This window comes from Passer montanus, unplaced genomic scaffold, assembly GCF_014805655.1.
Source record: "Passer montanus isolate IOZ18808 unplaced genomic scaffold, ASM1480565v1 scaffold12, whole genome shotgun sequence".
Taxonomy (NCBI): Eukaryota; Metazoa; Chordata; class Aves; order Passeriformes; family Passeridae; genus Passer; species Passer montanus.
Window position 1 is genome coordinate 10,300,079 of NW_024358722.1, and position 13,412 is coordinate 10,313,490.

General features: G+C 41.1%; 1 protein-coding gene across 4 annotated transcripts in view; it reads right to left on the reverse strand.

Moving 5' to 3' along the window:
* MTA3 (metastasis associated 1 family member 3) overlaps positions 1-479 on the reverse strand; it is a 138,071-nt gene extending 137,592 nt beyond the window's left edge. For all 4 annotated transcript variants that reach the window (XR_005626381.1, XM_039697924.1, XM_039697925.1 and 1 more), the window contains exon 1: positions 337-479. Coding sequence is in view for 3 of the 4 variants with exons in the window: in XM_039697924.1 (XP_039553858.1) it covers positions 337-364 (28 nt within the window). In the remaining variant the exon portion in view is untranslated. The remainder of the gene's footprint in view (positions 1-336) is intronic.
* Positions 480-13,412: the final 12,933 nt, after the last annotated feature.

The window sequence follows — 13,412 nt, forward strand, 5'->3', positions numbered from 1 at the left end:
ACGGCCCCTCCGCCGCTCCCCGGGGCAGCGGGCGAGGCGCAAAGGGCGGCCGTGCCCGGCCGCGGTGCGGGGGCTGGAACCGGCGGCGCCGCTCCCCCCTTCCCCGCGGAGGGCGGCGCTGCCCTTCTCCTCCTCGGCGGCGGGGGCCGGGCTCCCACCCGGCGCACGGGGCTGGCGGGGGAGGAACCTGCGTCCTCCGCCCCGCGGAGGGCCCGGCGACCCTTTGCCGGACCGGCTGCCTCCTCTCGCCGCCCGCCCGGGCCCGGCCGCCCCGCTCGGGACGGCGCCAGCCCTGCGCGGGGGGCTCCGGGCGGGCGCCGCCGCGTCCCCACATACCTCCCACTCGGTACATGTTGGCCGCCATGTCTGCGCTCTGCGCCGCCCTCCTCCTCCTCCTGCCGCCTCTGCCGGGCCGGGCTGGGCAAGGAGGGAGCGGCTCCCGCCGCCGCCCCCCCGCGCCGCGCTCGCCCCCACCCCGCGCCGCCACCCCTCCCCGCCCGGGCGCAGGACACAGCAGGGCCCGGCCGCAGGTGGGGTGGGGCGGCCCGGCCGGGCGTGCCGGGGGAGGTGCGGTGCGCGGCCACGCTCCCCGCCGTGCCCGAAGCACGCCACGTTTTGCGGGCTCCCGCCGCTTTGTCCCTCTCCTCTCCGGACCTGGGGTGTTTTTGGTGTTTGCCTCTTCCCCGGAGCGGCCGAGGGATCTCTCCCCTTTGGCAACCCTGAGTAGTATCCCAGAAAAAGTTTGTTTCTTGCGCAGCACCTGTTGGTGACGGGTTTGGCGACCCCTTTGTTCGCCTCCGGAGCGCGGTCCCAGGGGAGGCTCCGGTGCCCCCAGCCCGCCCCGGGCACGGTGCCTCTCGGAGCTCTCCGCCGTTCGCAGCTTGTTCGCAACAGGCAGCAGAAAACATCTACGCAGAATAAAGATAAATCTAGCAGCTCGTCTCGGAGGCAGGAAGCGTCGAAAGAGACGCTTTCAAATCATCCGATGAGAGAGATGCTTCAAAAACATCAATACTGATGTAACATGAAGCCATTTGCCCCTGTTTATAGAAAGTTCACACCATAAGAAACAATCCATAAGAAACTTTACAAACAAATTGATCCTGCTGTGGCATGCTTCCTCGGAAAAGGAATGCTTGTTATCATCTTCCTGAAACGAAGGAATTTCTATTTCAAATTTATTATTTGTTTTATGTCCTGGATATTTATGCGTGCGTTACCAAGTTAAAATTTCACTTCATCCTGAGCTACAGGAAAATGTGTTGATTAGAGGGAGGATGATCTTCCCTGGTGTTTCAAATTATTATATCCTGTCTTTCCTTTCTCCTCTAAGCAAATCTGGAACTATTAAGTTTTTCTCTACTTCTAGGACACTTCTAATGTCTCAGGTGACTGCAACTTTGTGTCAAAACAGCAACTGAGAAGCAAATTTCTGAAACACATGTAACAGGCATATGATACAGTAATTTATTTTTCTTTTAAAAATAGCACCGCATTCAAGCATTGAAAGCAAAAATGGGGAATTTTCCTCTGTTTAACATCTGTGGGAGCTGAAAACAAGTCAGCAGAAGCTCCTTGGGAAATACCAACTCTGTCCAGCTGGGTATTTCCAGAGGCACAATAACATGACCTCAGCAGAGACCCGAGATGTTACTTTTACTCTCCTGTTTTACTGCTTGGGTAAATGAAACAGGTTAAACTTTTGAGTCAAGAGAACAGTTAATTCAACCAGTTGGTTTGTCACAGCCATTACAAATTAAACAAAATGCCTCCAAGTTCTTTTCCTCATTTTAAGTCTGCACTTGGACATTAGGGGGAAGTTTACAATGTCCCCTCATCCTGCCAGGAGTGGATTTGGACAGAAACAGACCATTGCTTCCATCAGCTGAAGGCATGGCCTGTGGAAGAGGAAGGCAGCTCCTGAAGATACAGAAGGTAAGAGAGCAGCCCAGTGAAGCCCATGGTCCCACCTGTCCTTTCAGGTGGACAGCCTGAGAATAGTTGGAAAACCACCCTTACTTCCAGCTGCGTCACAGACCAGGGAAATAGAGAAAGAATGCCATTTATATACCTCAGAACCAAATCACTGGGCCCTCTTGTTCACAGTGACACGGCTCACACAGTCAGCACCAGCACCGCCCGAGGTGTTCAGCATGTCCATAGCTCAAGGTCACTGCTTTGGGAGTGGCACAGCCGCCTGGTGGATACAGAGTTGCATCACTGGCAGTACATTTTACTTTGGTGTAACATATACAAAAGCCTGGATACAGTTTATTTTCAGTGCTCTTTCAGTGTACAGAATGGGAAAAATTAAACTTATGTAAACACCTTCCTTTCTCTAGATTGAATAGAATGGAAAACTCTCATTTCAACTATGAGACTGTTAAGGAAAAAAAAAACAAACCAAAAACAGATAAGAGCCTTGTCTAAACCTGGTATATGAACTGTGTTTAGCTATAGACTGAGATTACTTGTGCTGTTTGAAAGAAACCACATTTCTGGGGCAAAAGATGCAAGACAGATTATTCCTGTTAGAGACACAGGTTACCTGAGAGCTTCCTTTTACAATTTCCTTTGTTGTGCCACCCTGAGCAGTCCATCATTCCTCCTCATGGCGCTCCAAAGAAAAGCCAAGAAACAAAGAATGGAGTGTTAAAAGGATCACTCTAAAGCACAGACTAGTTCCATGGTCCAGGCTGGCCAGCTGCCCCATGGTGAGCTAGATCAGCAGTCCTGAGAGAGGTGGACATCAGGCACTGAGAGAAGAGATGGCTGAGGACCTTTCATGGTATTCCCAACACAGTGTCTATCGACTTACCCAGCCTGCACCCTCTTTTCTGGCTTTTTATCTTTAGCCTCATCAGATGCACCCAAATCATATCTATTACATATCTATAAGGTTAACTGAAGCTATACAATTTTCTTAATGTATTTAAAATAATGCTATTATAAAAAAAAAAATCCATTAGAGATAGTACAAAAAGTTTCACCTTTTCTTCATAAGCAATTTAAGGCTTCTTTATTACATGTGGAATTACTTGGACAAAGGTAATGGGAATCTGCTATCAGCAAATTTTATTCCTGAATTTTCATTTGTCAAATTGAATTTTCTCATTTTCCACTACTGCAGAGCCAAGATGAAAGTTTTAAAAAGTTCTGACAATTTCATCATTTCATGAAGTCAGAGAGTAAGAGAACTTCCATTGCAGCTGTCATACAGCATCCTATTTTGTGTCCATAGAATTAAATTTCAAGGTTTCCCAATTTCAGAAGTTCCTTAATTACAAAAAGCTTGAATCTAAACAACACCAACCTCACCATTAAAACATGTCCAACCTATAAGCTTCCTCACAAAAGATACCAGAACTGAATACAAATCTTCATAAATTATTTGATTGTTAATGATTATACTGACAGTCAAGAGGACTAAAGTAAAATATCTTTATAGAGGGGTGTATTTCAGATGGAAATACTTCAGAATCTTACAGGTGGAACATTTTTGTGAAATTGACAAAAACATTGAAGAAGGAGTTGCTTGAACCTTCATAAAAAATATTCATCTTCCTGTAGAGCTTTCACAGAGACACACCCTTGTGCTAATGCAACAGAAAGAAAAAGACCTTTCCCATCCTTGGCCCTTACCCATGGGACTCTAGAGAGTTTGTTGGCTTGTTTTATTTGCACAGGTAATTTTGAAGCACACAAAACATTCAACTGTTCAAGTATATGAGTTTACACCAAGGAAATCCAGCTCCCTTGCTAGTAAAAGTTTCCTACAACAAATAAACTGGTTGCATGCACATAATCCATGCAAAAAGTTAAACAAATTACAAAGGGCTTCACAAATTATCATTTCTTATCAGCTTAAACTGCTACATTGAGAGTAAATCACCACCACCAAGGACGTGGGTAGTTTATAGACTTGTCCTGTAGCTCAACAATAAAATGTAGTCTGCACAAAGTCACTTTGCTCTGGTGTGAACAAACATGCCAACTAACACAGTCTCACATTGATCAGACTGACTTACAGGCAACCAACAGTACAGGCATTTTTTTTCTTTACCAACACAAATATGCACCATAGCTTCCCAAACCGCACTAATGAATTTGTAGCAGAGACAGAATTCATATTGGTGTCACTTAATTAGTCACAAAGCAAAAATATTTTTTCACATCAATGCTCATATTTATAAAAAAACCTTATATAACTACCATTTTGCAACAATCATTATATAAGGTGTTGTGGTTTTTTTTGTTTACAGAAATACAAAATTCAGTGTTTGTTATCACAAGCAATAGAAACTTTTAGCTGCCTCTACAAAACAGAAACTAGGTACAATCTGTAAGAGATGGTTTCACACCAACTTCTATATAAATCAGAAAAAAAGTCCTAAACCTCTCACAAGAGAAAATCATCCGCTCTTGGCATCAGAAATAACGTCAGCTTTTTTATTGACACTGAGTCAGATCTCTCAACAGACTCTTAGTCAAATTTGTCACTATTTTCATTAAATATGATTTAAACAATAGCTTAAAGGTAACTGCTGAATTACTAATAGTCTGCCATTTTAGATGTTGAATCCAAATCTTCAAGTCCTAAGAAATCTGCTAAATCAATGTGCAGATAAAAATGGTGCTTATGGTTGGCAACAAGTTATTGAGAGTGTAGTTAAAAACAAATCTCAGGTAATGGTTTTTCAATAAGTATCATAGTGCTATATAGATTGCTGCTATAGCTTACCAAATGGCACTTCTTTGACACCACACATAATTTCATTTCCTATACATCATAAAATTGAATCAAGGTTTTCTCTTGTTTTTTGTTTGGTTGTTTGTTTTGGTTTGGTTTTTTGGGTTTTTTTTTGGGGGGGGGTGGGGCGGGAGGGTTTGGTGCAAAATAAGTCAGCTCTGGACCTATATGTACCTACCTTCTTGTTATAACTGAATATGACTGAATTTGCTTTAATGAAAACCAGTCCGTTGCAATGGAATAATTGCTTCAGGTTTGAGGACGGGATGGTAAAGTAGGGTTTATTATTAATCTTCTACTAAAGGCTAGACCTATTTCTTCCACTCCAGAAGCATAACTCTTAGATTTTTGATAATAATCTCAATAACAAAGTAAAAATCTTATATTTCTAATCAGATTAAAAAAGAAAAAATAAAATTTACCATTCTAGAGCTTTTGTTAGAGCTACCAATTTACATTCCTGTCCCCATCTTAATGGAGAAAAAGCTTGCAGCTCTAGGATTCAGTTTTGTACCGCATTCTGTTTGCCAGATTTAGATGACCCTTAGGTTTATGTCTAGCTTCTGTTCAAGTCCATGCAAATTTTGTGGCTGACTCCAGTGGAGCTAAAGCAATACCATTATATAGCTTTTTTATCTTTGACACAAGCAAGGTTGCAAATGAGAGCAGTTGGAAGCACACTGGAGCATTGCACACATCTGCAGCACTCTGAAGTGAAGCCATTTTGGGCTTCAACACAATACTGGATAGACATTAAACACTCCACAGCAAATTTACTCTTTATCTCTCCCTTTCTTTCAACTGATCTATTTTTTGTGCTTAACACCTGCTAAAAAGCTGTGAAAGGTGCTTAATGACACCTATTTAAGTAGAGTACAGTACATTCATCTGAGCAGAATTAATTTAAGTCAAGGACTCAGCATCTGTTCAGTTTTTCTGAGCTTGAATGATCTCAGGCAAGCAACACCCAAGTGCGACTTATTGAAATGTACCCTCAGTGCCTTCCTGTGTCTCTAAAGACTGCCTGGTGTTTCCATTACAGATGCATTTGACCTGAAATTTTCAGCTACCAGTTCTACCTCTAGTTTTGAAAACCAGAACTATTCCTTATTCATGTCTCCAGCTCAGTGCAGTGAGAAGACAATTTAGAAGACACATTGTTCTGTTGGTAGGAGGAACTTCACTTTGAATTCAGGCTGGATGACTCTCAGGGACACATTTATCAGTGCTGTAATGCACACACCTTCCTCTTAAATCAAGAGCATCATTCCTGCTTACACACAGAATTTAACTTTGTGTTCAAGTGACTTTTATTTCTAACAACAGGTTAGACAGAGGAGGTCAGCTTGCCTGCATGATGAACAGGTGTCTGACTAGATGACTTACATCCAAAAACCACTGAGGAATGGTGACAAAGGGCAGCAGCACTCAGCACTACGGCAGTACTGCTGGTATTTCAAAAGTATTGGCATTGCTTTTAAGTCTTTTCCCTAGAGACAATCAAATACCTGTCTTAAGCAAGTGAAGATCATGAAGTATTTTCTCAGGATGAGTGGAAAGACCAAGGAACATACTTCTAGATGGGTAGATTAGAGTTAGTATACCCGGCAATAGGTGCTAACACAAGAAATACTGCAAGAACTAGAGGATCCCTAGTTGCAAAGCTGGCATGGTTTTTATTGTTGTTTGGAATTGTTTTGTTTGTTTTAAATGAGCTATGTTTTGGCAATAAGAAACAAACAGCTTGAAAACCCCCTTCCCCACAGTACACAATGGGCTGAGTACACACTTGTGCACTCAGAATACTCTGAGTATTCCCCCAGTACAAAAAGAGAACAGGAAAGCCCTGAACATATTACCTTCTTCTGAAATATCCACATTTGGTAAAAATTCCCCCACTATTGCAATTCAGTATCTTTTTTGTCAGAAAGGCAAATGCCAACTCTACTATCTGAAGATCTGTCATTTCCATGCTCAGTCTGACAACGTTTACTTTCTCTCTGGCAGAGTGAAGATTTTTGACTCTACAGTCCTTACACCCATTTATCAGATGAGCCTTTCACTATTTTTTAACTTCTGCAACTAAGCCCTTTTGCAGTTACAGCTAGGAATGAAACCTGTAAAATCTGGATACCCAAGATTAACAGTCTGAAAGTACGAGTCTAGTCTGAGTTTTAATATTCTACAACATTTTCTAGAACACAAAAGAATATTTTTACACCCATTGCAAGCAAGTTGGTTTTATCATTCATATTTCAATACGAACAAAAACCAGGGTGCATCAGCTCTCTTCTCCTTATGAAGCTCCTTCGGGATGCAAGGGTACAACACACAGCTGAGACTAACACAGAGCCAGAGTTAATGTTTTCATTCCCCTGTCTTCCTCAAAGCTGTCCAAGCAACCACTCTAATAGGGAATCAGTAATGGGTAGAACTGCTAGAGAAAAACATGAATTCCTGCTCTTCAAGATGAATATCACTACAGAAGCATCTTTTATAGTATGTCCTTTAAAAAAATTTAGATTCCTTCATGGCAGTGGTTCTGCCATGCAACTCTGAAAATATTTTAAATTCCATCCTGCAAGTTCTGCTTTGGGACAAAACTCAAAAATTCCTAAAAAGAGACATGTGACAGCAGGAAGAAGTCAGGGACTCCCATGCATACAGCATGCTTGGTTTCCTTTTCTTCTAAACAGAAGAATCACCTATAATGGAATAATCCCTTTTTATACTGTTACACCTACTTCCCATTTTGGGGATCTGTAAAAGTTGTTAAACTAATGAATTTGTGCAGCAATAACAAAAGCAAAACCACCAGAACCCCTAAAAAACCAACCAACCCACCCACCCCAAAAAAACCACAACCAAAAAAACCCACCCCAAAATTAGTCAGCAAGGTATCCAGGACTATTTCCACTGAAACCAGTTCCTGAATATCACCAGAATAACCCCCAACAGCCAAATAAAAGTACAAACATGGGTATGTGATATCCCAGAAGACATCACAGGGAAAATAAACACAGTTCATACTGCTAAATCACAAATACACTGGGACAGAAGCAGCCTGTTCACCTGATCTGCTTTCAGGAGTTCTGGATTTCTTCCCAAATGGCTACTCATATCCCTTTGAGGCCTGGCTGGCTCCATAAATCTACCATGGCCAACACTCAAGCCCATGACTGGAGAGCGCAGTTCTAATCTCTGCTGAATGCCATCTGCTTCCATGGACATCAGATGATACAGAACACACAACACAGGTAGAAGGCCCTCCAAGTTTCCCATGCAGTCACACAGAAAGTACTCACATCGTATAAGCTCTCCTAATAATTATCATAACATCAATTCCATAAGGACTGCTCCCTTAAACCAGTTGAAAATAGTACACCATGACAAGGATAACAGGGAGGGGAAAGTTGCAATACAAATATCCCAGCCATAGTGACTGTCAAGCCTTTCTGAATATAACATTTTTAATGAATATTTTAAGAAGATTTCATGTTGTGATTGGAGTCCTCTTCAGCAGCTGCCCAGCATTTTGGGATGAGAAAGGTTATTTATGATTGTTTGAGGACTATCTTTTTCTGAACATGAGTCACTGCATGTTTTGCTGTGATTGCTTTCTGTTTAGAAAAGAAAGTAATAAATGACTGAATACAGCATAATGATCTGTTGTGGTGGGGGAAGCAGGAGAAGAAGGTGTCTGCACAGGGGCATAGTGTTGCCCTGTGTAGGATGGAATCCATGGGCTTTGTGCTACTTAATGTGATGTTTTACCTGAGCTCTTACCTAGCTCTTCAGCAAGACTGATGTAATCTATAAAGCACTGAATATATTAAAATCATGTTAGTTCTATCTTGAAAATTTGAAGAGGCACACCACAAGAGGATTACCATAGTAATCATGACTTAAAAGGTACAAGTCTTTTTGAAAGTCGTTTTACACATTTCCTCATATATCAAAATGTAAAAATCAAAGTATCAACTTGTAGTTTAAGTCCCTCTTTTTCTTTATAGAACAAACTCTGCTGCTGAGTATCATTCTTATTCACCTACAGATTTCTCTGATGAAAGCATCACAAGGACTGAAAGCAATACTTGCTGCTGTATTAGTCCTTAACAAATTCAAAAACTTTTCTGAACAGAGTGCACAGTTCAAGAATGTTGTCATTCAGGGATAAGCCATTCTCTACAAACATTTGGAAACACTGTTACTCTTGCACCAAAATTATTTCCTCACCAAAAAGGACAAAAGTAACTATAGTTCTTCATGATCTTTCTGGAATTGTGCATTTACTTTCTGTTGGAGTCTGCTGTTCTAAAAAGCAAAAGGCAATGCTGATTTTTGAGACACACCAATCTTGCAATCCCCCACAAGTGCAAAATTTCAAAGCACAGAGAATCCATCATATCACCATTCACAACTCTAAAATATTCTCCATCACTATTTCCATTACTAGCCCCTCTTCCAAGGTATACAACTCAGCAGTAAAAGTTCATGCTAGGCTGAAATTTGTCCTGTGAGGTTTAAGGAACCCAAGAGCTATTTTATTTTTTACTACAGAATCACTTCTCTGTTGCAGGAGACAGAGAGGATTGCTTTTACATCCAGAAAATACTCAGAGAATCTAATGCCTGCACTTGTATCAAGCAATTTGTCCATGAGAAATAATTATTCTGCTACTCACAACATCTGTCTCTTGAGCCAGTTGACCTAAATGGTCACAATTTCTGCAACACAGATTTCTTTCAATGGAATTTATCTCCTAAATTCTTTAAATACACCAAATACTGGCATACTAGACAGATCATCATTATTAGCAATGCAACTGCATTACTTTATTTGCCTACAGAGACTCAGAAATACTGGTCCATTATTAACTCTGTCACACCTCTGTAAATTCAGAATAACTCTATTGGTATGGTTGAGTTAATCCACTGGAATCACACTCTCGGGGAAGGCAAAAGCACTTGGTTACATAAGTACAAAATTCAGCAATAGGTTGAATCTTTTAAGACCCAACCCCACAAAAGGAAGACTGTGAATCTCTGTTCTGCCCTAGTATGGGATAGAAAACCATAAGCTTCAGATTGGTAACTGGTCTGTCAGGCCTCTCTGGCACACAGTGGGGAGGAACACAGGGATACTTCAACATGCTCCTTCCCACAGAGCCACTGAGAAGTGCAGGGGTAGAAATCACAGCTCCACAGGCTTGTCTTCCTCTGGACTGTCAAGGATTGCTCCTCAGGAAGTAACAGAAGTGTAAGAGACTGCAAAAATCAGCTGTGTGAGCAGACAATCCAACTACACATTTGTCTGAGTATTTTTCATGTCCTATGAAGCCACTGAAATGCCAAATTTGAGAGATGAGGAGGTTTTAAGGAATATTTTCCTTAATAATCTCTGCAAATAATGAGAGCACCAGGCTCAGACACATCCCTAATTTCTGCTGGGACCCAAGCCACAGAAACTGCATACATACTGGAATGGGTGACCACAGCCCATGCTAAGTGGGGAGCTCCTCACCATTCTCTTTTTAGAAAAAGATGCTTGGTGCTAAGAAGAGAGAAGGAGAGAGGATGAATGTATGACTTAATGAGAAGGACACTCACAAATAGATCCTAGTACATCTCCAGGAAGACAGAAGCACAGGATTTCAGTTCACTGTTTTTATGTATTTGGGGGTTTGAATTTGTTCATTTTTTTTTATTTTAGTTCTATTTTCTGTTTTGATGTTTTTTTAAAGCTTATTTTCCTTATTCTTCTCTTTTGAAGAAAAAAATAGCTTTTAATATATTAATTACAAAATGAGTTAGGAAGAAGACACAGAAAATCAGTCATATGAATTGGTGAACTAAAGACAGATCTCCAAATTTAAGATATAACTATAGGAGGAAAGGAATCAAACAAACTGCAGTGCAAACACAAGATTTTGGTTCCCAGTCTGAAGTCTGCTTTGCAGCACAAATGTTTAAACAGATGAAATTTCTAAAAAAGAGGGAAGAGAAAGAGTCACATTTAAATGTGCTGAAGGAAAAATGCATCAATGAATTGATAACAATACCCTTCAGAAAAATAAGAAAACAACATGATCTTAAGCCATGTTTTGAAGTATTCAGAATAATACCACAATACAACATAATAAATAAGTCCAAACCTCCAAACAGAACAAGTTCCTACAGCTGAATGCTGCAGTCTAAGGGTAGAGACTTGCAGATAAGGGGTTGGAGTCTTCTGAAACAAGTTTCTGTGCTATTTACTATAATTTACCACTTTTGAGAGTCAGGCCAACATCATACTCACTGAAGTGCAACACAGAGCAATGCATCTCATTAAATCATACTATGTTTTTCTAAAGAGACATCTACAAATTTTTCCTTGCTATGATTATAAGATTACTGATGTCTCCTGCCTTGTTTGTGCAATAGTTAAAAGAAAAAATAAGAAGAAACACAGAACATTCTCACATGGATCAAAGGAAACCACAATTTAGAATCTGCAATGAGCAATCTGTTTTATTCTGGCTCCTCCAAAGGCACATCTATAAACCTGCCTGGGCAGCTTAACATGAAAAAAACTCAAATTTGCCAAAAGTTATTATCAGAATAAGTTTGCATGGCTCTGCAGACAAAATCACCAATTCTTTTCCTAGCCATCATTTCCAGAAAAGATCTTTTTTTTCATCACTGTTGTGATGTTTAGTTGTTTCCCCCCTCTCAAGGCTAGAGTCAGCCCGAACTAGATAGCAAAGATGTGCTGAAGTCCCTCCAGCCTCAGCAGCTCAGTTTTACATTTTATCACCACGGGAAGCAGAGAAATTTGGAGCTGACTAAATTGCTAATGCTGGTTGATTAGCTTTACATCCTGCAGGTACATGGGCTGCTGAGTCAGAGGCAGTGGCCATTACAGCAATGCAGGTGGCCCACTTGCCATTCAGTTTCAGCCTGACTACTGGGTTTGAGCACTGCAGAGCCCACCAGCAGCACTTCCCAACACACCGTGGGATAGTTCTGTTTCAGCTGCTATTTCATTATCAGTTTAGCACATGTTATAGAGGGATACCACAGGCAAACTGCTCCTTCTGCAAATCCCACTCCTCTAGAAAATTTACCTTCCCCCCGTCATTAGCAGGAAAAGAACAATTAGTCAACATATTGCAGCTTTCCACAAAACAACTAAGAGTCTGTGACTTCAGTGACACTTGGACTTAAAATGTGGGAGGCAGGTCTGCAGGTAAATAGGATCTGCAGCTGCTAGCAGAGAAATGAAAGTATGTTGAAATAGGCAAAAATACCCATTAAAAAAAAAATCATGAAATCAGTACTTGCCCAAAATGAAGCTGGCTGCTGCAACTTATACCAAAGAACAATATAGCACAAAAACGGTACACAAATTAATATTTTGACAGAATAAAATAAAAATATTTTTATATAAATATATATCTATAAAATATAACAACTGCTCTCATGCAGTCATTTTAATCTTGAAAGTCAGGTTCTCAGATATTTCACTATATCTTCTGTCTGAATGGTGCTCAATCTACCAGATCATTCTGGAGGATTTTGTCAAAAGCATTTGTACCTGATCCAGACCATCAGTGGTTACATCTTGAAGTCCTAATTGAAAAACACCCTTATGAGGGACACTATTTCTTCTTAAAATAAAGGCAGAGAAAAACCGACTCATTCTGGCTATGAGACATTCCTAGCTGTGTACCAGAGATAACAGCGTGGTCACTTTAACTTCCAACTCCGGGACATAACCTAGTCTCTTGCATCATTTAGGAAAGAGTCACTTGATGCAAATGCTGAGAAGTTACTGCTCCTGAAAGCAGATACTACCTTGCACCAGTGAACTTGGGGAGCATCTATGTAATTTGTTCAGATGTTGATGGTGATTCTGTCAGCACCCGGGGAGACCTGTCTACAATTGCCTACATGCAACCCAGTTTTGTAACCTATTTGCTGGAAACCAGAGTCCTCTCCTATATTTTGCAGAGAAATTACAGAAAGCAGTGAGGGATCTTTAGCTTATTTCTGCCCAGCCATGAGGAGCAAGCTGCCATTTAATGTCCTGTGCTGAGAGCTCAGGACAGAGCGGCTTTATTGGCTCTCCTGGAACTGTAATCGAGCCATGCTCCACTTGTTCCTGAAGCTCTGATAACAGGAAGGTTTTAACACCTGGTTGCACTGCAGAACCAGGTCTGCCTGTGTCCTGAAAAAGGGTAACAGCCCCCTGCACTCCCTCTAATGCTCCAAGAGGCTCAGGAAAAAAAGGTATTTTGTAAAGACATCTGATCTCATTTTCTCTGAGAATCAAAGGATTTACACTGAGACTTTATTAATTTTAAGTGGATGAGTATTTGACTGCAGATTTCCTATTTTAAGAACTTGAGCCTCCTCTTTGAGTTCTAAACAGTAATCCAAATATCTATCTAAGTTAGCAAGCCTGATCATTTTCATAAAATACTGTAGTCAACAGGAAGGGTTTCTGGGACCTCTGAAAGACCATATATGATAAAAAAAGCTGAATAATTCTTTTTAGAAATAAATGTCTCCATGTAAGGAGTAAAATCTTTGCTTAATAATACAAGAGACTGGATTATGTCCCAGAGTTGGAAGTTATAGTGAGCACACCATTATCTCCATTTCACAGCTAGAAATGC